Source organism: Mastigoproctus giganteus, chromosome 7 (assembly GCF_048544385.1).
Source record: "Mastigoproctus giganteus isolate SK-2022 chromosome 7, ASM4854438v1, whole genome shotgun sequence".
Classification (NCBI taxonomy): Eukaryota; Metazoa; Arthropoda; class Arachnida; order Uropygi; family Thelyphonidae; genus Mastigoproctus; species Mastigoproctus giganteus.
The window spans coordinates 42163944-42191468 of NC_143581.1; the positions used below are offsets into that span (position 1 = coordinate 42163944).

At 35.7% G+C, this 27525-nt stretch overlaps 1 protein-coding gene across 4 annotated transcripts in view; it reads left to right on the top strand.

Annotated features, from left to right (window-relative positions):
* SPoCk (secretory pathway calcium atpase) overlaps window positions 1-27525 on the top strand; it is a 461326-nt gene that overhangs the window by 129951 nt on the left and 303850 nt on the right. For all 4 annotated transcript variants that reach the window (XM_090376865.1, XM_090376868.1, XM_090376866.1 and 1 more), the window contains exon 2: window positions 10603-10809. In XM_090376865.1, coding sequence (XP_090232991.1) covers window positions 10603-10809 — 207 coding nt within the window. The remainder of the gene's footprint in view (window positions 1-10602; window positions 10810-27525) is intronic.

The following is a 27525-nucleotide window of genomic DNA, read 5'->3' on the forward strand; positions in this document are numbered from 1 at the left end:
TCACCCTTTATTAATGCTGAATTGAAGTAGTCAAAGTCCTATGTGCACATAAATGCTTGAAATATATCTATCTCAAACAAAGTATGATTAATTGCTGGTGCTTGGCATGGTATATTATATTGTTGTGATTTATTTATGAATAGATTTCAGCATAAAAGTGCAGCCATTATCAACCCACTGCAGGGTGGAAGCCTCCTCAACAATTCATGCTGAGGGAAATGGACCATAATCTGCCACGCTGGTCCAGTGCGGTTTGGCAGATCGACCGTATTCAGCAGTCACGGGCGTGAACCCCGGTCTACTCAAAGAGCGTGTGCTACTGCACTCCCGCTCCTGCCCACTCGGCTACGGAGGCGTGCATAGTAATCATAAAGAGAACTTATTAGTGATTGTCTTAGTTGGTGGGGAGGGGGGAAGATTATCTTGAAGCCCCGGAACAATTGTGTCCTGTTGTGATCATTATTTAAAATATCTATCATAATTTTTTATTTTAATTTTCAAAATTTTTATATAATCCATGTAACCTGTGTGCAAATATTTGTAAGTATTTGTTATAGTTGTTCTTGAAATCTTTATAAATCTTATATGAAAAGTCATAATTCAAAATTTAAACTTTGGATTCAGATGGATGATAGCCAGTTGTAGGCAGAGGTGAGTTTTTCTTTCATGTGCAGTGCATTGTTGCTTCATGGCCACAGTTGTCTTAGTTCTCTCCAAAATTCAGCATTACTATACAGTACATAACATTTGAATATTTGATGTAAAAATTAAATAGACCAATATGCACTCTTCATTTCCAGATTAACCAGATTTTTCTCGTATATGTAAAAGTGTATTTGAGATTTCCAGAATCATTAGCCTCCTTTCTGAAAGGAAGAAAGGCTTATGAGATTTGGATCAGGTTGCATATTAGTACACAGTCTGAGCCAAATTAATGTTAGGTGATATGTGAAGAGAGTATTCTGACAGAGGAAAAAGAAGAGTTGTTTAAACATAACAAGATGGCAGTCACTTAAATTATAAAAGCCACACTTGAGAACTTTTTTTTTTTTTTTTTTGCAGTGTTGACCTTTGCTAGTTTTATTCTGATCTACAATCCTTACATGCATCACATTGATTAGCTCTCTCTCACTCAAATGAAAATGGGAATTGAATTTAACCAGTGGCTGAGCAAATCGTTTTTCATATTATTGTATGAATTTTACCTGTGTGGCTGAGTTAGTTAGTTTATATTGGTACTTTGTAGCCTCAGTTACCCTTCAGTGCATATACTAAAACAAATGTATCCACCATCTTGAAACCACATTGAACTAGACACAGTGTGCAATAGGCTATCATTAGTTCCCCCTGTTTTGGATATTTGTATTCTAATTTGCCATCTTGAAACAAGATTGAGTTAGACTCCTTTATTAATGGAGTCTAACTCAATCTTGTTTCAAAATAACATTAAAGGAATTGAAAAGTAGGCTCAGTTAATTCTACTAATAAGCAGATTATATCATAAGAACTGTTGTCAGTTTAGTCATATAGCATTCACTTTCCAAGAAAAGGCATACTTTCCAAGAAAAGGCATATTTTAAACTGTATTCTTTGTATTAATCTCTGTGCTTATCAAGAAAAACAAAATCCAGGTCTCTTTGCTTATCATGGCCTTTTGTACTGAATGTAAAATCATATAATTACCATTATCTGCAAGATTTCTGTCTGTATAATAATAATTATTATAATCATTAATGTATCTAAATGATAATTATTATAAAGCCTTGAATGGTTTGAGCATGCTCAGTGCTGATGGGATTCTTCCTCTTGCTCAGAATAATCGCCTGAGAGGGCATAAATTCAAATTGAGGAAAGACAGTTGTAGGATAGATGTGCGGAAGTTTGCCTTTAGTCAGCGGATGGTTGATTGCTGGAACAAATTTCCATCTTTTGTTGTGGAAGTTGATAGCCTAAATAAATTTAAGGCTCAGATGGACAGGTATTTGGAACGAATGGAGGGGTGAAAGTGGAGCTTGTTTTTTTTTTTTTTTTTTTTTTTTTGCTGATGCTATATAAGCTTGCTTTCTTGCATCATGTGCCCATGCTAAATGCTAATGCTAAAGTACATAGTATTTTAGAGCAAAATCAATTTTGTCTTACGTCTTTAGTTTTATTTGGTTGTGAATATTTTATCATATAAATAGGCTGTTTAAAATAAGATGGAAAACTAATACTGCCTTACTTAGTTAAGGGCTTTACTTTCATATTATTCAGCTAAAAGGACATCAAAAAACTTGGTGGTGGCGATGGAGAAGCTGAAGTAACATTTCATGTAAGAATGAGATAATATTTTATTATAACAGATCTACAATAAGAGTTTTATTATAACTGCAACATTATTTATGTTATGTTAACCAAATTATTTTTGATTGTTAAACACATTAGTTGCGTAGAAGAATATAATTACATAAATATGCCATCTAATCTGTTTTTATTTTAATGTGCAAATCTGTAGCTCATTGATTCACAGTATCAATTAGTTGAAGTACATGTCACTGGTATATCAAGGACTGTTTTTTTTTTGGTTGGATATAGTGTTCCAGTTCATATGGCTTATTTATATGTTTGTGAGTCAATCTTTATGTTCTTCTGGTTTAAAAAACAAAATAACTTAAGGAGAAAATTCCTACTCCCTCTGTATGAGATTGTGTAAGTACAGCCCTCTCTTCAAATTTATGGGTCCTTTAAGTATTCATATAGGCTTTGATGAAATTTGAATGTAGACAACTCTTAAGTGCAAGCCTATATACTATCAGTAAGTGCAAATATAGTAGAGAAAGGCAGCTTTTTAATATTTGGCTGGGCTACTGTAAAGATTCAAAAGTGATTCATGCAGAAAAAAAAAAAAAAGAAGAAAATGAAGAGGAGTTAAATGCCTGAATAGAGCAATAATTTCTATTATACAGAAAACATAAAATATTCAATAGGTTTACTCACAAAGTTTATAAAGATTAAACAACATTTTTAAATAGGCTTTTACATAATGAAAATTAATTTTTAGTGATTTACAAAATTAACACATCATACTTTCAATTTGAAATCAGTTTTCTTCTAGTTTTGCATTTTCATTTCTTTTAACAATATTTGGAAAATTAAATGCACTAGGCATAATCCTTATGGGTTTTGATAATTAATTATATAATATTGGTGTAAATACACTATAGTTAACCCATAGATTTGAGCTACGATTGTAGCATAAAAGGCATCGTTTTAAATGTATCTCAAATGTGGTTGCCTTCACAACAAGATAGCTACTATTGAATTACTTCAAATAAATAATGCTTCTCTAGTAGAGAAGACTACTGTTATTTATTTTCAGCGGTACCACCACCCAGATGATCGTTTCGAAGCTTTTTGGCTTCGTCATCAGTGGGTGGGCAGAAGGGTGTGGTGGTAATGTATTTGGAAAATTAAATGCACTAGGCATAATCCTTATGGGTTTTGATAATTAACTATATAATATCGGTGTAAATACACCATAGTTAACCCATAGATTTGAGCTACAATTGTTGCATAGAAGGCATCGTTTTAAATGTATCTCATAATGTGGTTGCCTTCACAACAAGATAGCTACTATTGCCTTCTACGCTACAATAGTAGCTCAAATCTATGGGTTAACTATGGTGTATTTACACCGATATTATATAGTTAATTATCAAAACCCATAAGGATTATGCCTAGTGCATTTAATTTTCCAAATACATTACCACCACACACCCTTCTGGCATCTCTCATAATGTGGATATAACTTCGCAACTGAGATGGCTTGTTGTATTACCTGGGTACCTGCCCGCCCACTGATGACGAAGCCAGAAAGCTTCGAAACGATCGTCTGGGTGGTGGTACCACTGAAAATAAATAACAGTAGTCTTCTCTACTCATCATCATCATCATCAGCCATTTTCAATCCACTGCAGGATGAAGGCCTCTCCAGCAACTTTCCAGTTCCTTCTGTTTTGAGCACTGGCCATCCATTTACTACTCAAAAACTCATGAATTTCATCTATCCATCTCCGCCTTTGTCTTCCAGGTTTTCTTCTAGCTCCTCTTGGGTACCATTCTGTTATTTTCTTAGTCCATCTGTCATCATGTCTTCGAGCTATGTGTCCTGCCCAAGACCATTTTAGTTCTTTAGTTTTGATAAGAATGTCCTTTACTTGAGTTTGCTGCCTAATCCATGTGTTTCTCTTCTTATCTAACAGTCTGATTCCCAATATAATTCGTTCCATTCTTCGCTGTGTAGTTCTTAGCTTCTCTTCCATTCTTTTGGTGTGTGCCCAAGTTTCACTTCCATAAGTCATGGTGGGGAGTATACATTGATTCATTATTTTACGTTTCAGACAAACTGGGATATTGCTCTTCAGTATGTGACTATATTTCCTGAATGCTATCCATCCAAAATTTATTCTTCTCTTGACTTCCAGCCATTTATCATTATTACAGCTAATAACTTGTCCCAGATAAGTATATGACTCCACCTTTTCAATTACTACTCCTTCAGTCATTATTTCCCTTTCCGTGGCATACTTGTTCATCATTACTTTTGTTTTAGCCATATTCATCTTTAGTCCAAAATCCTTACTAACTGTGCATAACTTAAGATTTTCCTCTAATTCTTTGGGATCGTGGCTTATGACCACAATGTCATCTGCAAATCGTAAATGGTTTAGGTACTCTCCGTTCACATTGACTCCTTTCTGCAACCAGTCTAATCTTCTGAAAGCTTCCTCAAGGGCAGCAGTAAACAGCTTCGGAGATATTGTGTCTCCTTGTCGAACTCCTTTCTCGATTTTAAATTTCCTACTGTCTTTGTCTAGTCTAATGAAGGATGTAGCACTCTCATATATTTTCTTCAAAATCATAATATATGGAGTATCTATGCCTTGTCTTTCCAGTGCCCGAAACATTGCCTTATGCTGTATGGAGTCAAATGCCTTTTCATAATCCACAAATGCCAGGCATAATGGTGTTTTATATTCATTTGCTTTCTCCATTAGCTGTGATATTACGTGAAGGTGATCCGTAGTTGAGAATCCTGTCCTAAAGCCAGCTTGCTCTTTCGGTTGATTCTCATCAAGTATTCTTTCTAATCTGTTAGTAATGACCCTTGTGAACAACTTGTAGATATGGGATAACAAGCTAATTGGTCTATAATTTCCAATTTCTGATTTATCTCCTTTCTTATGCAGCAAAACTATGATTGCATTATTCCACTGCTTAGGCATCACACCTTTTCTAATGCACTTTGTGAAGAGCCTTGCCAGTTTCTGTGTTATGTCTCTTCCTCCCAATTTTAATAACTCTACAGTAACTTTATCTTCCCCCGGGGCTTTCTGATTCTTCATTTTCTTCAATGCATGTTCTACCTCATCAGGAAGAATATCTGGTATGTCGTATGTGTTGCTACTTTGCAATCCATCTTCCCCACTGCTGGTATCATTCCCTCGCTCCTTGTATAATTCTCTATAGTAGTCTTCTGCTATTTGAATTATGCCTTCTCTGCTGTTTATAAGTACACCATCGCTATTCTTCAGTTTCAGTATCATTTGTCTTTCTGTATTACTGCTCATGGCTGCTGATTTAAATCCTTTGTTTTCCCTTAATGCTTGTTCTACTTTTCTTGTGTTAAATCTTCTTATGTCCTCTCTGAGTCTCTTTCTAATGGCTTTGCATAACTCAGTATACTCAATTTTCTCCCTGTCAGTGTTTTTCTTGCTCTTCATTTGTCGTCTTTGGTTCATCATGACAAGTGTTTCTTGACTAATTTTTTCTTCTTTGGATTTCTGTTTCCCTATAGGTTTCTTGGGCTTTATCACTTTCAGAAAGTTGTAATATTCCTCGTCGATATCTTGGTCCTGAGCAGTCTGCAGAAGCTCAAACTTGTTCTTAAGTTCCAGTACATACTGCTTTTTCTCCTCCTCTGTTATTTCAACGACCTTTGTATTATTTACTCGAGTCAGTTTTTTCCTTTCCTTTCCTACATCTATATCAAGTGTACATCTTACCATTCTGTGATCACTTCCAACATTTACCTTATTCAGGACGGTAACATCATTCACAATATATCTTCTGTTAGTGAGGATGAAGTCGATTTCATTAGTTGTTAATCCATTTGGACTCTTCCATGTCCACTTTCTGTTTACCCTTTTCTTGAAAAAAGTGTTCATTACTGACAGTCCTTGAGATTCTGCAAATTCCACAAGTCTTTCACCTCTTTTATTTCTGTCACCAATTCCAAAATTTCCTATAGTTCCTCTTTCTGCGCTGTTTTGCCTTTTTCCAACCTTAGCATTGAAGTCTCCCGTAATAATAGTGGAGTGGGTTTTCTGCCCATCTAGAAGACTCTCAATTTCAGTGTACATTTCTTCAACCTCTTCATCATCATGGCTCGATGTTGGTGCATAAATCATTATAATCTTTAGCTTGTACCTCTTAGAAATCTTGAGTATTAGTCTTGACACCCTTGGTGATGTACTTTTGAATTCCAAAATGTTGTTTTTAAAATCTTTATGGATCAGAAACCCAACTCCACCTTCACTCCTTTCACTGTTTCCATTGGTGTACAGCAGATTTCCACTTGATAAACTTATAAGTGATTCATTTCTTCTTCTTGTTTCAGCCAAACCGATGATATTCCAATTCACATTTTCTAATTCCTTTTCCAGCTCTAATATCCTGTCTTCACCGATGAGTGATCGTACGTTATAACAGGCCAAGTTCAATTTCCGTGCATGGCAGCCTGGTCGTACCCAGAGATTCCTTGCACCCTCTGCTTCCACTCTGATCCTCTCGCTGCCGTAAGAGGGATTGTGAAAGCTGCTGGGGACTGAGGGCCATTTGTATTGTTGTGCTCTCATTGCTGGAGGGTTTGGTCTTTTCCTCTTCACGCTGACCAGGCGTCTTGAAGAGAACCACTCTACACGTTCGTTGCCACCTAAGTGACGTAGCAGGGCTTACCATCGAGAAGGTGTGCATGAGTGGATTTTAGGGAGGCAGGCCAACTGGACTTCTCCTAAATCTTCTGTAATAGAGAGATATTGGATCCATCAGTGTTTTAGGCTGAGTGTCTGATAACACACAGGATACCTGTTCCCCTCTAAGCCCCCTTCTCTACTAGAGAAGCGTTATTTATTTGAAGTAATTCAATAGTAGCTATCTTGTTGTGAAGGCAACCACATTATGAGATACATTTAAAACGATGCCTTCTACGCTACAATCGTAGCTCAAATCTATGGGTTAACTATGGTGTATTTACACCGATATTATATATTTAACAATATTGTAAATTATTTAAATTTAGAAAATTTAAAAATAGCTTATTACATTATTTTTTAGAAGGCAGAAACATAAATAAAAATATACATAATTGTTTTCTGGCATAATAAACAAATTTATATGTAATAAACAAATTTTTATATATTAAAAAAATGTTATTGCATTTCAAACCAGTAACCTTGAACAATATAATTTGATCAGCAGACATCTAATGTCTGGGAACGACTTTCTTACAAAATTTCAAAATTTTCGGTATTTGATATTTACTTTTTATCAAAAGCAACAAATAAAAATGAAAATTAGTATTTACTCTTCATCAAGGGAAAAAAAAAAAAAAAAGTGAAAATGAAAATTAGCCTGTATTAGTCATTCCATTGAAGAGAAAGCATGTGCATACATATATGCATTTTTTGCTCAGTCTTTGCATGTCGACTGAGTATGCATTCCTAAAATAATCACTGATTGTATTAGGACTTGGAAGTTTGTTAGTTAATGAAAAGCCATCAATGTCCTTTATAAAAATTGAGTAATTCATCATAATTGGAATAGTTCACTCACTTATGAACCATTTTTTTAAAGAATAAAAAATGAAATTTTTTTTTTTCCATTTATTTTTAAAGCAAAGTTGAATGTGCTTTATTAACTGATTATTCTGTTATATGAGATTCCTTTTAACTTCATTTCCTCAGTAACCCAATATTATGATAAAGTTCATTACTACAAAATGTATAGATTTAAATAATGACAAGTGTAGATAAAAGCAGTTAATAATGACATAGCTAAAATCAGTTAAAACAAACTGGTTTAAAAGTGTTAAAATATACCCAAGTTAAAAAAAACAAAAAAAAAAACAAGCAATATGTAAAGTAGCTTTTGGCTTTTATATGAAGCCTTTCTCAATTAAGAAAAACTTTGACTAAGGTAGAGGCTGCATACATCAGTGGTTAGGGGATGATGCAGATATCACGGGATAGATTACTTGTAATTGGGGGACAGGAATTTGTCTGTATAAATGGATGGAAAAGAGGTAAAATGGGAGGGGGGGGGGGGTATTATACTTTGATTAAGGAGGTAAGTGAAAGGAGGATAACAGTGTGAATAGGAGTTAATTCTTTCCGTTATCATTTCATTTTTAGGTGGAAGATTAGTAATTTGGAGGGGCATGTGCCTACCTTACACAAAAAAAAGTAGGGTGTATATGAGTACCATTATCCTGTTAATTTTAAATCTCTTAAATTTTTTTAAATGGGGAATTATTTAGATAATGGTAGGACTGCCTGGTACTGATGTGAGCAGTTCCAACCACCATCAGATTTTTAGAACCTTCATACATAATCTGTTATCTTCATAATCTTTCATCATGTTCCAGACACTGATTTTTTTTTTTTTTTTTTTAACTCTCCAAAAAAAGTATTCAGATACATCACTACCATTCACTTCAATAGCATGTCAGTACGCCTTTGTTCACACTCCACCCTCCTGGTTTGGCTTTCCACCAGAGACCATACCATAGACTGAAAAAGGTGTGATCTCTCCTACCGAACAGTGACCAGCTGTGGGATGTGTTTGTCTGTCTGCTATCACCTGATATTCCAGTTCATCCAATAGGTGTTTTAGAGTTCAAATTTGCATTCTGTACCAGCTGTTTTAATTTCTGCGTGTTTATGAACCATTCTCTATACTGTGGGATGGCACAGAGCATTACCCTGCTGTAGAGAGCTTGGAATTGTCCAAAATGTTAAGTTATGCATCAGTGTTCATGTTCCCTATATAACTCGATATATGGGGAACCTCGATAATTCGGGTTGGGCTTAGCAAGATTCTATACTCCATAGAACTGATTCTAACTGCTCTTTGGACCAATTAAAGCATTTGTTGCACCATGCAAAGTGAGCCAGCTGATTGAAGTCTGCAGTATTTGGCTTATGTGTCACCAGTCTCCTGTTAAAACCGAGGCTGTAGAGCTTCAAATTTAACAGGATCTATATGAACATGCCCATACATGGCATGTTTGTACAGATTTCAACCCCAGCCTTAAACTGTTGGTTGATATTCTGCAGGGATGTCTGATGTCCATTTTGAGTATCCTCTGGTCACATTGAGTGAACTTCTGAAGTCTTCCCACGTATTGCTGGATACTAGTGGTATTGTTGTACTTCCATTTTATGGTAACATCATCAAGGCTTGACATCGGATGACATCAGCTGGGGTGTCCAACCTGCAGGCAACATGCAGCCCACTCCTTCACATTTTGATGACTGTATAATATAATTTAAACTAAGAACAAAATAAAATTTATTTTGACTTTTAAAAGTATTGGTTTTTAATATTTGATTTTTCTGTATTGCTTTCTCACATTTTATGTATCTTCCTCAGAATTTATCAATATTATTACAACCATACAATAGGAATGTTATTAGTGTTATGTAATAATTGGTAGATTTTTGTATTTTATAATTAAATACAAAAAAAACCCTGTGAATATGAACACCAATAACAAAAATTAAATCTATTTAAAAAAGCATAATTATTGGTAAGGAGCTGGTCTTGCAGCCTGCTACTAACCTATATGACACCCACTAATAACACCTCTTGTGGCACATACAGTCCCATCAGTTGAGCTTTTTCATTATGAAAATAACTAGCTTGTGTTGGTCATGTGCCTTGCATATATACCAGTCTGAATCATTTTTTATCTGTGAAGGTCCAATTGGCTATGAAGACTCTGGTGTCAATAATTTTGGAAAGTAGTGTATATAGCCTTTATTTGAGCCATGCTTTTCTTAGTTGAGAAAGGCCCCGTATGAAGCTGAAAGTTAAAAGTTACTACTTTTAAAATTTGTTTAAAAGTATCATAAGGACTGATTGTGCAATTTTATAAAGCCTTAAACAATATAATACAATATTTAATACAATATAGTGCAATAGTTACCTGATAAATGTCAAAGTTCATGTTAAGTTGATGAGAACTATGATACATTTGAAGTTTTTAATCGAAATCTTAGAGAATCATTAATTGAAGTTTAGGTGGAAAATGCATTAAATATTCATTATTTATTTCAGTCTTAAATAAATTTAGTATGTGAAATACTGAATTTATTGAAGCATTAATTAAAAGCATTAATTTAATATTAACTGGTAATTTCAGAAACATGATTATATTAGGCAACTTTATTAATTTTATATAATTTGATAATTAGATATTTATAATTAATATTAGTCTTACTTCTTTCAATGAATTCTGGTTTTAATGTAAATGAAACATGTTTTATAATGTATATTAAATAGAAAGAAACAAATGCAGACAGTGAAATGCAAAGTTTACACACAGAGGAAGCCTGTAGGCAGTCTTTTGAGTCAGTGGCTGAAAGACTCAAGACAGATCTGCATCATGGAATCTCTTGGCAAGAGGCTGATAGGAGGATAGCAGTACATGGATATAATGAATTTGAGATGAAAGAACAAGAACCTTTATGGAAAAAATACATAGAACAAGTATGTATTTTCATTAAAACTATCATATGTAATATTTTATTATTTTATGATTCCTTTAAATCGTACTAAAATTTTGAAAATATTATTCTGTTTTACATAGGAATACAATAAACTCTTGCTAATCCGGATTAAAATATAAAAAATTCTGTTCACAGTTGAGTACTTTGAAAGACACATGGGATTTAGGAAGGCAGATGAGTAACTCTGACTGCGCGCTGATTGATTATGAGAGAGAGAGAGAGAGAGAGAGAGAGAGAGAGAGAGAGAGAGAGAGAGAGAATGTATAATATTGTGTCGTTGTTGACTCTGAGTCGGACAGATGTTATTGCTTATATCACTTCATTTGTGTACTCTTTTATACGTGTATATGTACACAAGTTAACATATTTCTTGGCATACTTATTCTCAGCAGATGGGTCACATCCACCGAGAATAAGTAACACTAGTCTTCTCCACTGGGGAAGCTTTGCTTATTCGAGGTAGTGCAGTATCAGGGCAACTTCTTTGTGAAGGCATTCATAATATGAGATATAACAAAAACAAACAATGCCATTTCACTCACTTTGGTGATTTTCTCCAAGCTAACTTTGGTGATTTTCTCCAAGCTAACATGGTGCTATGCACTAACTTGTTTGATTAGTGAGTTTCCATAGTCTGAGACTTTTAGCCCTAAAACCTTTTCAGTGGTATTCACAGCAATGATCAAGTGGCATTGGCGTGCATGGTGTTGAGCTAAAGGCAGCAGCAGAAAAGTTTGCAAAGCATTTGAAGTTACACAATTTTATTTGGAGTTGAGGATGGCTGTGGCGATTTAGACAAAGGCACAATATCACTAGGTGCCTCCATAGCCAGGTGGGCAGAGCAGCAGTGCGTACTAATCAACAATAATATCACTAATAGAAAAATTTGTGGTAAATGGTCATGTTGAAGTGTTGAACCATTTAGAAAAAAATAATAATACAAAACTTGACAGTTTCTTCAAATCTACATTATTGCATTCAAAACTTCGGAGTCTTCTATCGATGGATAAATGTATTATTTTTATAGTTTTTAAATAAAGGCTCTACAGTGATATTTTTTTATTTATTTGACTACCTATCAGGACTACTTATATTATTAAAGTTTCAGTTTATTTGTGTTCTAAGTTTTATCTTTTAGGGCTATTTTTGCTTCACTAATCCGGATTATTGCTTACTCCAGATTACCTCTGTCCCTAATTAATCCGGATTGGTGAGGGTTTACTGTAATTTGAAAAGAAATTAAGAAACTTACTTCAGGTGTTTATGTTTTGTTTTTTCCTTTTTAAAACCATAAATGTGTTTGGCTAAGGTAAAGAAAGCCAACATAAGAACCACGGCAAACTTTGGAAAACTAACAGGAAAAACTGGCTTGCCACTACCGCAGTTTCTCCCTGCATTCTCGGTAAACAGATGGTGCGTGTTATTGGTAGTGGCAGTAGACGTTGAGAATGATATATTGATTGACATATAGGTGTGACAAACGATGTAATGATTAGTTTTTTCTCATTATTAAAAGCAGATTATTGTAGTTTATGAATGTTTTTGTTATTAAATAAAACCATATTACTGATTTATTTGTACGTTTTTAAGGTACAAAGCTAACCTGATCTTAAAGGATAGGTTAGGAAACAAGGAAAAGATTTCTTTATTTTTTTGTTATATTTTATAACCTGACCTTAAATGTTAGGTTAGGAAAAGTTTTCCTTACCTTATATAGGATTTATAAGATTTATTAGGATTTATATATATATATATATATATATATATATATTTCCAAGTATGAAGATGCAAATATTAAATGTTATAATAAATATAAATATTATAATAAATATTATGTAGTCACATAACCAATTAATGCCATCTAGGACGATTAAACATTACATCGGTCTGTATAAATATGAATATGAGTTAAGTTGATAGTGGTAAGAGTTCTTTAAAGGTAAAATATGATATACTAGCTTATCAGACAAACCATAAACCATGGCGGGTACCCAACGTGACCTGGAAAAATTAATCTATGCTATGACATATATAAAAAAATACACCATTAAAATGTTAATTATGGCAATATGAAAGGGTTAGCCCTCGAAAAAGTCCCTTTCAATGTATCTTATTGCCATAATTAACATTTTAATGGTGTATTTTTTTATATATGTCATTACATAGATTAATTTTTCCAGGTCACGTTGGGTACCCGCCATGGTTTATGGTTTGTCTGATAAGCTAGTATATCATATTTTACCTTTAAAAAACTCTTACCACTATCAACTTAACTCATATTCATATATATATATTTATTATATTATATTATATTATATTATATTATATATATATATAGGAAATTAGGGTTTATATTTTCCTCATATTTCCTAACCTTAAAGGTTAGGTTAGTAAATAATTGGAAAAGAAAGAAAGATTCTTTTTACACACACACACACACACACACACACACACACACACACACACACACACACACACACACACACACACACACACCATAACATTAGTGATCACTTAATGCTATGATGTTATCGTCTGTCACGCCTACATGTCAATCAATATATCGTTCTCGACTTCTACTGTTTATACCAATAACACACACATACCGTCTGTTTACCAAGAATGTAGGGAGACTGCAGTAGCGGCAAACTAGTTTGTCCCGTAAGTTTCTAGTAGTTTGCCATGGTTCTCATGTTGGCTTTCTTTACCTTCACCATGTTTTTAAGAAGGAACGTTTTCAGTATCGTTTGAAAAGGATATTTGTAGTGGTTAAGAATCTGATATGGTTAGAAGTCTATTGAAAGAAATTGAAAGGTTGGTATGATTGTTAGGAATCATATGGAGCCATTTGAAAATCTCTCTTACTGTATGGGGAAGAGTGAGAATTTATAGTTCCACCTCTGAGGTATGCCAATGCAAGGAAGCCATGTGTTTTTGTTGTACTAGCCAATAAAATAAATAATATATATTGTCAATAATAAAAGCTAATAAAAAAAATAATATAAAACATCTGTGGGTATTTCCCTCCTCACATAGGGAATCCAGCTGATATATGAATTTCCCCAGGATGTCAGCCTCAAGTACCCATGGAGGAAACATATTGCAGTAATTAACAATTTTCTGGCTAAAAGAAAACTTCATACAATCCAGTCTCAATCTTCTCTCTCTCTCTCTCTCTCTCTCTCTCTCTCTCTCTCTCTCTCTCTCTCTCTCTCTCTCTCTCTCTCTCTCTCAGCAGTGAAAATTTCATCTTCATTTATTTTGCTGTTCTCTCTGAGGTGCCTCTTTAGCTAACATGTTTGAAGTCCTTCCTCATGTGGATGCCCTTTTGTATTTCTCACCAAAATGGTTACCTCTCTTTGGACCCTTTCAAGAAGCTGTGTCTTTTTTTAAGTGTGGTCCATACTTTAAAAAGCAGTATTCGAATATGGTTTACAATTGCATTATGCAGAAGAATTGTGATCTCTCTATCTTTATAAGCAAATGTTTGATAAATCATCACTAGACAACATGGGCTTTCCTTATCATCTGTGTACACTGCTCAGAGAACTTTGTGTCTGACTGTATTGTAACTCCTGAATCCATTTCTTTCTCTACTGTTTTTAATTCAACCTCACTAGGTATATAAGTTATTTTGGGGTTGCTATTCCCTAAGTGTAAGATCTTGCATTTTACCCCAGTAAAACATAGCTGTCACTTTTCTGACCATCCTTGAAGCTTATCCAAGTCACCCTGAAGGAGTGCTGCTTGGCATTGATTGTTAATCACTCACCCAATCTTCACATCATCTGTAAATTTTGACATCACACCCTCAGTTTCTATATCGATGTTATTTATGAAAATCTGAAGCAATAGAAATCAGAACTGATATTGGTGGCCCCACTTCTAACATTAGACCAGGCTGAAGAGTAATCATTAATCGAACCATCTGCTTATCACCCTTCAATCTATCTTAGAAAATCTTACCTGTGATTCCAATGTGTTTCATCTTATATAGTAACCTCTCTTGAGGAATTGCATCAAATGCTTTGTTGGGAACCTAAGAAACAATGTCAAAATTATTTTCTGTTTTCTGCATCGATCTTGTGAGTAACTAGGTTAGTTAAATATGATTTTTGCCTTAACAAAACTATGTGGCATTCAGGATTCAGTTTTTTTCTAAATGTCCCTGTATTTCATTCCTTATCACTGAAGTCTGACTGACTGACTGACTGGTCTGGTTACCCACTTCACTATTTGAACTTCCTTTATGTATCTGGTGTTGTAGAAGTGGGTAGTTTGAATAAATTCAAGGAATAACTAGACAAAATATTGAGAGTGAGAACTGTAGACCATTTCAGAGAGACACTGTATATTGAGAACTGTACAAGTTTTGTGTAACTGTGTGTTCTTACATCATATCATAATAAAAACTCCCACTTGTTGCAGATGAGTTCTGCCAGAAGATGACATTTACAATAACAAATAAATTACTGAAATGAAAAGTACTGAAGCCTACAACAACTACAAAAATTAATAAACTGTAATAGTACCACAGAGAAGGTGAAGTTGACAAAGGCAAAGTATGAGAAATCACTAAAAGAAGAAAGAATGGGGACAAGGAATTTTTCATGTATGTGATAAAAGAAAATGAATCAGATCAGATCCTTGTTAATGGGTGTGGAAAAGTCTTAGATAAGCCAATCAATGTTGATGGTAAATTGAACAGGTACTCTGCATCACTCTTTACAGGAAAAAACACCTTTCATAGCGAGGAAAGACTTTGAGTGAGGCTGAGCAGTACAAAATTTTCAATATTGAAATTTCATATGATTGTTTGAAAGAATTGAGCCTAGAAGCAAGTAAAGCTCCTAGAGTTGATGCCATACACCCAGTAATTTTGAGAGAGGTTTGTTCCAACAATCCATACACCCATAATTTTGAGGGAGGTTTGTTCCAACAATCAAAAACCTGCTGGTTGAAGACAAATTTCTGCATGGCTGTCTCACACCCATCCTTCCTCAATTTGATTTCATGCACATAGTCTGAGTCGGGGTGGGCAGAGGGGGCATATTTCCCCCCTCCTTAACAAAAAATTTGAAATTAAAGAAAAATAATGATATCTGGAACTGGTTTCCACGACCCCCATTATGATGACACCTGAATATACCACTGGTCTGAGTAAGATGAAGGATTCCGTCGGCATTGAGCTTATTCAATCCATTCAGAACCTTAAACACCTCAATCAAATGTCTAGTCGCCAGATGCTGCAATTTGCAGAACTGAAGCCTTTCCTGGTAAATAACGCTCTTTTGTTCCCCTTCCCTTACTAATCTTGTTGCTCCTCTCAGCACCCACCCCAACAGATCCACATCCTTCCTCAAATAAAGCTTCCACACCTGTATGCAGTACCCAAGGTGTGGCCTAACCAATACCTTATACAATGGAATCTTCACATCCTTATCCCTACTAACCAAATTCCTGTATATCATCGACAAAATATCTCGGGCTGTCCTGGCAGCTTGTCTGCACTGTTCTGCTCACGGACTTCATATATGACTACCTAATTACCCCAGATCTGGTGCCTCCGTAACTGGTGGGCAGGAGCAGCAGTGCATAGCACACGCTTCTTGATTAGACCTGGGTTCGAGTCCGTGCTCACCAAATACGGAGGATGCGGAAAGATCAGGGAATGATCACCGCATATCCCTGGAGCAATATGGCCTTAGTTGCTAATGCTCCTAAAAAAAACCAAATAACAATAATAACCCCGGATCTTTTTCATCCTCCACTACTGAGTGTGGTACACACAGTTGATATTAATCTGATTACTGCTACCCATATAAAGTACATTTGTATTTGTCAATGTTAATCTTCAATTACCACTTCTCAGCCCATCTGCTTAATTTATCTAGATATTATTGCAGTAGTGTACCCTGATTATTTGTCATTAATCACCCTGACAACCTTCATATTATCTACAAACTTAAGACATTAGGTCTGATATGCTTTCAACAATATCATTAATAAATATTGAAAACAACGGTGGTCCCAGCACTCAACATGGGGGGGGGAAATCAACTAATAACATTTGTCCAGGGAGGGCAGCCATGGAGGAGGAGGTGTCTCTTCATGAGGGAGTGATATAGAAAAGTCTAAATGATACTCTGAAATAAATTTCAGGAAAATAACCAGTGCTATTATGAACATATTTTAAAAATGTTTATAGACATGACAGGCACATTATAAGTGTTATGAGAGCTCTATTTTCATAAAGAAGTTACTACCATTTGAATATATTTCATTTTTATAAATTTCATAGTATCATTGACTTGAATGAAAAGTGAAGAATGGAAATATTTAGTACTCTGTAATCACCTTCTAAACTTTAGTGATAATATCACTTAGGTAAGTATTTCTTATTAACTTTAATAACTGTTAGCAATTAAAAATTATCTTTTAGAATTCAAATAGTATTATTGATCAATGAAAACAAAAATTATTCAGAAATCTTCATATATGGCAGTGTCGTGTGCATTTCAGTTTCAGGTATAAAACTATCACACATATCTCAAATTAAAACTTGTTGCATTATTAGAAGCAGTTAAGCTACTGAAGAAGTACAGGGAGCTTGTCAGGTACTACAGATTCTAGTAACCTGCCAAGTGAATGCACTCTTGATTTGGACATGAGAAGAGAACATCAGGAAAGGAAATTATAACAGCTTAAGGTGCTACATAATCTGTATCAACTGAAAACTTTCTCACAGAGCACAAATTCAAAAGCTGTAGTCATAGAAGGCTTTAAAGCCTTCAAAACCTTTAAAGCTGTAGTCACAGAAGCCTTAAATGCATATACTCCATTAAGAAAATATCTCATGAGGAGGATTCTGAGTTGGATGAATAATGAACTAGCCAGTTTAATAGAATGATTAATCAGCCAATATGATTTTCATGGCTAGTATGAAAATCATACTGGCTAACAGAAAAAGATGGCATGGAGAAGTTAGATTGATAAAAACTACTGAAGCCTATAAAAGCTACAAATTGATCTGTAATAGTACCACAGTAAAGGTTAAGCTGGCAAAGTTGTATTATGAGAAATCATTATTAGCTAAGAGAGAGAGAGCAAAGAGTAGGGGACAAGGAATTTTTCATGTATGTGAATAGAAAGAAGAGAAGGATGAATCAGGTCAGACCCTAGTATAATGGGTGTGAGAAGGTCTTATGAGGACCTGTACAAAAGTAATGCCTCCTAATTTTTTGCTTTCAAATGTGGCATTGTAGATCATTTTGCATGTCACAGAGTGGTTACTTGAGGTCTCTACTTTCACCATACTGAGTGGCGCTGTGATTGGTGCTGCAAGTGCAGCACATGGATAGTTCAAAATGGTGGATGTTACAGATATACGTATCAAGCAAAGAGTGCTGATTGAATTTGGTGAATTTGTGAGTGGTGACGAAACCTGGGTCCACCATTATGACCCTGAGACTAAGAGACAGTCGATGGAGTGGCACATCAAAATTCACCGCTCAAGAAGTTCAAAAGACAACCTTCTGTCAGTAAAGTCATGGCAACAGTGTTTTGGGACAAAGATCTTGCTTGTGGACTTTTTGGAGTGTGGCACTAGTCAACTCAGATCGATATGTGGAAACGTTGAAAAAATTGAAAGCCCGCATCTGTAGGGTTTGACCGGACAAAACCACCTTAATGAAGTTCTTCTTCTACATGACAACGCACCCCACACCAGTCTGCTCACAGTTGAGGCCATTACAAAACTGGGGAGCCCTATTCTTTCTCACCCCTCTCATAGTCCAGATCTTCCACCTTCCGACTATCACCTCGTCGGCCCACTGAAGGATGCACTTGGTGGAACCCATTTTCGGACGATGACTAGCTCAAGCACAGTATTTCTGAAGCCCTCTGGAGCAAGAGTAAGGACTTTTACAGGATTGGAACAGTGTATAATTAGAGATGGCAGACGTGCATAGAAAACGATGGTTACTTTGTGGAAAAATAACTGTGTTTATTAATGATTGAGGATTAATTAATTGTAAAAGGCATAGTTGCAGGAATTAAATTTTCTGAGGAAAATATAGGAGGCATTACTTTCATACTGCTCCTTGTAGATAACCCAATCAATGTTGCAGATGAGGTGTAACAGGTCTTTTGCATCAATATTTTCCAGAAAAAAGGCCCTTTGTGGTGAAGAGAAACTGTGGGAGTGAAGTTTTAAACATGAAATTAGTGATATTGAAATTTCTCATATTTCATGCTTTCCATGTTTATTAGAAAAACTTTCAAGCGTACTTACTTATGTACTTACTTTCAAACTTACTTGCCTTAGCGATTAAGGCCCCTGGAGTCAGTGGCACATACCCTGCCACTTTGAAGGAGGTAGCAAGAGAGTGCATTAAGGTTATTTATGAAGGTGCCACTAGACTCAGGATAGGTTCCTTTCGATTGGTGAATTGTCAGTATATTACCAATACATATAAGAGGCTATTAAATAACAAGACTGTTGCAAAAAAAATAAATACAGTCCATTCCGGTTATTTGGGACACATCGGGACTCGTTCATTTTGGCCCGATTAAGCGACTGCCCCAATTATCCGAGTTTCAGGTAAATAGATAAAAATACAATGTAACCCCCCCCTTTACAATTGGTTCACTGTACAGCCAAATCACGTTACGACTAACTCAACATAGTAAAGTACCGTTCACTATACGATGTGTAGTAAGCGCCAGTCATTGTGATCACGTTGTGAATTGAATTTTAATTCTATTAAACAGCGATTCTAATTAGTGAAAATAGGAGGAATATTATCCACAGGCTATAAAAGCAAAGATATATTAAGCACAAATTTACCCTTTATTACCTTACCAATTAAAAAATTAAATGATACCTGAAAATCAGAAGAATATATGTGATAATCGGAATAATTAATACGTATTGTAATATGTACATACGAACTAGTTGACATTTCTGTTCGCTGACATTTGTGGGTGGGGGTTAAAATTTAAAACAGTAAAAAGATAAGCAATCAATAACAAAGAACACGGCACACACAAATTGCAAGTAACACGATAGGCACAAGTGAGAACGGAGTAACAAGTTACAAAGCTTTAAAAATAGGAATGAAGAGAAGATCTGAAAATTAATTTTTTTATATGATTTAAGATTTCATGGAAGTGTAAACATATTTCACCATAATAATGCACAGAATTCGAACTGTTGGTATTATCGCAAATTCAGTAAGATCGAGTTTATTGTCCGTTTATGATAGATTTCACTAACAGAAAAAGGGCTCCTCCGTAGCCAGGTGGGAAGGAGCAGCAGTGCATAGCACACGCTTCTTGATTAGACCGGAGTTTGAGCCCGTCACCACCAAATACGGAGGATGCGGAAAGGTCAGGGAATGACCACCGCATATCCCGGAGCAATATGGCCTTAGTTGCTAATGCTTCTAAAAACCAAATAACAATAACTAACAGAAAAGCCCAATAAACAGGTGACTGCTAATTGTTTTATGGTTGTGACCTCCACAATTTCAACCAAACCGCGTGGTACCGTCGGAGACAATCGTATTTGCCCCAAATAAATGGCTGCCCCGATTAACTGGTGGCCCAAATAACCGTAATCCACTGTATAATGAAATAATTTGTACTGTACAAGTTATTCCTGTCAAAATAATTGCCTTGTGCTTGCACGCACTGTTCCATACATTTCTTCCAAACACAGACACATTTCTGAAAGTCATCATCTGTAACCCATTTTACACTTTATTGTTAGCATTAGATGTGGCAAATGATTTGAGAACGCAAGCTTATACAGCATTAGAAAAAAAAAAAAAACCTCCCATTTCACCTATTCCTTCCCTCCAATAATTTATCTGCTTCTTTCTTGAATTTATTTAAGCTATCAACTTCCACAACAACAGATGGAAGTTTGTTCCAGCAATCAACCACCTGCTGGCTGATGGCAAACTTCTGTCACATCTATTTTCTGCAACCATCCTTCCTCTATTTGAATTTGTGCTCCCTCGTGTGTGGTCTGAGCAAGAGGAAGAATCGCATCAGCATTGAGCCTGCTCAATCCATTCAAAGCCTTAAACACCTCAATCAGATTACTTAGCAGGTGCCTAGCCTCCAGGCACTGCAGTTTATAGAACTGAAGCCTTTCTTGGTAAGAGCACCCCTTTGTTCCCCTCGCCAATCTTGTTGCCCTTCTTTGTACTCCTTCTGGCAGTTCAACATCCTTCCTAAAATGAAGCCTCCAGATCTGTATACAGAACTCAAGATGTAGCCTGACTATTGCATTATACAATGGAATAATCACCTCCTTATCCCTGCTAGCAAAATCCCTGTATATGATTGACAAAACCCCATGAGCCATCCTGGCAGCCTGTCTGCATTGCTCGGAGAACTTCATATCTGGCTGCACAAGTCTTTTTTCATTTTCCACTACTCTGAGTGTAGACCACATAGTTGGTAGGTTACTCTGGGGTTACTGCTACCTGTATAGGGTGCCTCTGTAACCAGGTGGGAAGGAGCAGCAGCAGTGCGTAGCATACGCTTCCTGATTAGACCGGGGTTTGAGCCCGTCACCACCAAATACGGAGGATTGGGAAAGGTCAGGGAATGACTACCGCATATCCCACATTAATATGGCCTTAGTTGCGAATGCTCCTAAAAACCAAATAACAAACAACAACAAACAAACAAGCTACCTGTATGCAGTACTTTCTATTTATTAATATTCAATTGCCATTTCTCAGCCTGTCTGCCCAACTTTTCTAGATCCTGCTGCTGTAGCATACTGTCATTAACCACCTTGCCAGCCTTTGCATCATCTGCAAACTCGAACATGAAGCCAGATATGCCTTCATCAGTATCATTGATAAATATAGGAAACAACAATGTGCCCAACACTAAACCCTGGGGGAGTCCAATAGTAACAGTATTTCGTGAGGAGCAATATCCATTGATTACTGCTCTTTCTCCCTCTCGACCATTCCTTTATCCGTAGCAGCAGCTTGCCCTTAGTGCCACATTGCTCCAATTTGAACAGCAGTCTTTTATATGTAGCAGTATCAAAAGTTTTTCTGAAATCCATGTGTATGTTATCACAATTATTTTTTGCATCCAGTTCCTTTGTGATCACATCATAATATCCATGCTGTCTGAAGTATAATTGTGGTCTTGTCTAGATGATACAGCACTATTTCTTTTACCTTTGACTCCATTATTTTTCCTGGAACAGAAGTTAAACTAACAGGTCTGTAATTTCTTGTGTCACACTTTGATTCCCCTTTGTGAATTGGGATTAAAAATGATTTCGGTCTCATTTTTTTCTGAATGTTTTTAATTGACTTAAAATGGGTTCCCTTAAGTACATTTTTCAGTTTAGGGAAGAGAAAAAAGTTACAAGGGCTAGGTCTGGTGAGTAGGGTGCATGCTCACACACAGGATTTGTTTTTTTGGCAATAAACTTGTAAACATAGAGCACGTTTTTTGCTGAAGCATTGTCTTAATGGAGCATCTAACCATTCTTCCACAGTTCAGATCTCTCTCTTCCAAGTTTTTCACACAGCCTTGTCTGAACTTCAGTCTTATTTTTTGTTATGGGAGATTTTGTCTTCCATCACCCTGATTGTCATTTAGTTACTGGGTCATACTCAGAAAGTCAGAATCTTCAGTTTATTTCAAAACATCTTCACAAACTTGGAGTGTTCTTGTTCTTTGATCTTCGTTCAAAATTTTTTCCGCCATCTTGGCACACACTTTTCTGATACCTAAATTTTCAGTTAAAGTTGTCTAACTGTTCCTTTGTCCATATTGAGTTCTGATGCAACCATTCTATTGCTTAAATAACAATCACTTCTAATTAATGTCCTTACCTGGTCCACATTTTAATTACCGGACATCTTGGTCATTCATCATCTTCCACATTCTCTCTTCCTTTTAAAAATCTTTTATGCCATTCAAACACACAATCTCTTAGTATCTTCCCCATAAATTTTATGTCACAACTCATAACTTTCAGTTGTTACATCAAGTGTAACGAACTCACAAAACCAGGAGTCAAGTGCAACAGACTTACAAAACTAAAGAAAAAGACCAGCTGAAGTTGGTGTTAAGTTTTGTTAAAAATTTGAGGTTGATTCTTTGTTCAATTATTATGTCTCTCATTTTTTTCGGCAAACTGCAAAAAACTCAAGGTAATGAAAACCTGTCTTACTGCAAAACGAATGAGCATGTTGGAATGTGGCTTAGCAGACAACTAGGGAAAGGTTCAAGGTCAACTGCTGCTGTGCCTTTGTTTCACAGGTGGTACTTGGTATGTAGTTGTTGCATATGCAGTTCCATTATTTAATAGCCATGCCATGTAATGGTGGTTCTAAGAGTTGGATGGATAACTCCCAACTGGCCAGTCTGACTTTAGTGGTAGGGAAAATCACAGAGGTGATTTTCCCTACCACTGAATGAACAATAGTGCAATATTAGGACATTTAGATAGTAATGGATTTTTGAAGGCTGCACATGGTTTTAAGGAAAAAATCACAATTGACTAACCTGGTTAACTATTTTGACAGTCACTCATGGGTTGGATGTATGTAAAAATTGACTGTTTATTTTAGCAAAACATTTTGATTAGAGTGGTTATACAAAAATATTGGAATCATGAGTGAGATTCTAAGGTAGGTGGCAGAGTGGCGTGATTAATGGTTTTACTCTGCATGTTGGTATAATGTTAGAAGTGCAGCTCCAATAGTCGTCCTAGAAGGAGTCCTTTGGATTGGTTCCAAGGCTGGTATTGTTTTTAATTTTCATAAATGAAATTGACAAAAGTATAGAGGATGTTATGTCAAAATTTTCAGAGGTTGCGATTAGAAAAGTGGTAACTATGTTTTAATGCAGCAGAATATAAGGTCTTGCTTTTGGGGAACAGCAGCCCCAAAATAACTTATACACTTGTTGGGGTTGAATTAAAAATAGTAGAGGAATGAAGTGATTTGGATGTTATGATACAGTTAGACGTAAAGTTCTCCAAGCAGTACAAACAGGTGGCAAAGAAAGGCAATGGTGTCCATTTGATGATTTATCATACATTTACGTGTAGAGACAGGGATGTCATAATCCCACTGTATAAGGCAGTTGTAAGACTGCACTTGAAATTCTGTATTCATGTATGGAGTCTGCATCTAAAGAAGGATGATAAGCTTCTTGAAAGGGTTCAAAGACAAGTAAATCACCCACTGAGATCAGCAACACAATGTCCATGTGGGCTACAGAACTTGGAAACTAAATACCTTAGAGGAGACTTGATTTGGGTTTGTAAAGAGGGTGAAATTTTCACTGTTATGATTCCAGAACTAGGGTCATAAATTAAAATTACAGGGAAAAAGATTGACTGGATTGTAGGAGATTTGCGTTTAGCAAGTGAGTTATTAATACTGTAATATGGGTGATTGTGGCTGACGGTTTAGGGAAATTCAAATGTCAGCTGTATAGATACCTATGTAAGGAGCAAATGAAACAGGTAGCTAATTTTTTTTATCATGTATTTATTATAATTGTTTTTAATTTATTATTACTATTTATTTATTATTATTTTTTTTTTCTCCGGTGCAGCAAAAACATTCATCTTCTTTGTACCATATGGCTAATACTGTTACTGTCCACTTATGTTATGAAAGTTAAGTTTAAAATAATTTTAAAATAACCAAAAGGTGGGGTTGGGACAATGAGAAATATTTATAAACAGCTACATTATAAGTGTTTAATGTTTGTGTAACATTCCATGGCCCATTTGTTCACTTGTGTTTTAAGTGGCTAACCTAGTCTTCATTATTAATATACTTTTCCCTTTAATGTTTGGTAATTATTGGTCCTTATTTTTAACAGCAAGGCTTTCAAAAAAAAAGTTTTCTGTTTTTTTTTTTTTTTTTTTTTTTTTTTTTGCACTTCCTTTCTGTAATGCCAGATAGTCTTTGTGCTTTCCAAATTTAAATTAAAATTTCCTTGTGGATAATTTCTCATCAAATATTCTTTGTGATTTTGTAAGGAATATAATTAAAATAATTTGTCATAACTTAATGCTAATATTATATTAAAATTCATCAATGTAACTTCATAATACAATCTTGTTATTACCTACAATTGCTAATTTGAATTCTTTCATGTTTTTACTTCCCCTAGAGGCCTGATGATAGGGTTCAGTTGAGCCTTGAAAACTTTGCCAAAGCATTAAATGTAAATTGATATGATTGACTTAATAAACATTTAAAACTCTGTAACATAGTGTAACAGCGTTTTTAATTTTCCTTTAAATCATACAAATATTTTATTCATTATAAAAATATTTTACCATAAAATTATTTAATGTAATTTCTGTGAGAGAGAAATAGATCTACTTATAGTAGAAAATTTTTTTGTAACTGTAATATTTCTTTCTTGAAGGATATTTTTTCAGAATTGCCAAAAATTAACCAAACTGAAGGACAGTTTGGGAAAATTTTCCAGAAATTCCTAACAGTCCTTGAGGTTGTCACAGACATTATCTCAGATATACCAGACAAGCTGTACTTGCTACCTGGGAGTCTAAAATGCTGATGGAACTGGTATTTGGGTGACATTCAACTCAAGTAGACCCAGTTTCGGCAAAGTCCAGACGGTCTATGACAGCCAAATCCTCAGCTTGCACCTTCAAGATGGTGGGACTGTTAGTAATCCTGGGTATAACCTCCTTGCACAAGGTTGGTTCATATTTGGGTGGGTGACCAACCAGATATAAACCAACGTAAGCAGGGGTTGAGGTGTGGTGACCACGGCACATGGAGAAATGCAGCCCTTCTGTGTCACCAGGCAATACTAGGTGGTAGATGATTCTCATCAACCGGTGAAATATCACCACTTTGCTTATTGGAGGCTTGAAGTGGTGGAACCATTGTTTAGTCTCCAGAGCTAAGTTCCGGTCAATCCTTCCCCATCTCTTTCATCATGCAGTATGATTGATGGCTTTTGAGGTTGTGATGAACATCATGGCGAGATCCAATCTTCCTTACATTTTGAGGGTACAGTTCTAAAACTGTGTTCACAGGCCTGCCACTAGTTAGTACACTTGACTGAACCTATTGGTAACTCTTTAGGAGGCTTCCGGATCAGCTAGTGTATAATCTTGTTACCTCTAATCTACCAGATAGTGACTGTCATGGATCTGGGTATATTCTTAACATGTGTACGCCATATCCAAAAATTTCATTAGTTCATACAGCACGTCTCCCCCACTTTTTCTTACTATTGAATACACCATGAATTGTCAAACTAATAGAGTAAGCTTATCTGTGAAAAGATCTAAACCTCCCAAACACTTTCTAGTTCATTTCACATATATATGTGGTTTCAATTCTAATCTCAACGATGTCCATTTCCACTTGCAGTCTGCCAAACCCCATGTACTTTTTCTGACAGAATCTCAGTTATCGGTTGATTCAACTACTACTCGTCTCAGTTGCCCAAATTATTTGCTGTATGATTCCTTTTGCCTTAAAGATGGTACTTGTGCATGTGTCTGTTCCGATATTCCTTGTTAGAGACTTGGTAATTTGGAATCTCCTCTTTTCGATCTTCTCTGTCTTAAAATCTCCCTACCTCATGGTGTTAAATTCACCTGTTGTCTCTATTGTTCTCCCAACTCCACTAATCACTTGGAGCTCTTTGACTTCCTCTCTTTGCAACTTGACTTTTTCCAGTTCAACTTTCCTAACAGTTAGGTAATTTTCCTTGGTGATTTTAATGTTCACATCTCCAGCTGGCTTCTGTTTTCTAGTCATACTGACCCAGCTGTTCGAGATGCTTACGCCTTTGCAATTACTAATGACCTCGCACAGATTGTCCATTTATCTACAAGAATACCAGACAATCCTAACCATACAGCCAACACGCTTGATCTTTTTCTCAAAAGATCTCTTCACAAACAACCCTTCTTAAGTACACCGTTGAAGTGAGTGGTCCTTTAGGTACCTCAGAATCACAACTTGGTGATTGTCTCTTCTCCAGTGGATCCATTATCTCATGGCTATTCCCAACCTTGTATTGTTTGGCATTACAAGAATGCAAAATGGGATAACCTGCGAAATTTCTTTTCTTCTTTTTTTGGTCGGATTACTGTTTCCAAACTTCTGATGTCAAAATTTGCTCAGATCGTGTCAGTGAAATTATTCTTATAGGAATGGAGTCCTTTATTCCACATTCCACTTTAAAATCTCCTCCTTTATCTAAACCTTGGTTTTCCAATAAATTTGCTAAGGCTGTTCAAGAGAAGAACGTTGCATATCGTAATTGGCTTGTTTCCATTTCTTCAGTTTCATTTTCTGTCAACACCAAAGCTCGCAACAATTATAAAGCAGTCATCCAAACCATAAGATGGAAGCTTCTAAACAAGCTTCCATCTTATGGTTTGCGAACTGGTTTTTGTAATTAGTTATCCAGTTTTCTCTCTGATTTTTCTGTCTCATTTTCTGTCTACACCAAAGATTGCAACAATTATAAAGCAGTCATTAATCAGTCCAAACCATATTTTTAATAGGCTAAGAGTAGAAAACCTGCTTGTTGCCCTAATGGTAGCTGAACATTCTGGTCTCTTGTTAAAGCTATTGGCCACAACTTTTGCCCATCTCTGTTCCCACCTCTGTCAAAACCAGATGGTTCTGTT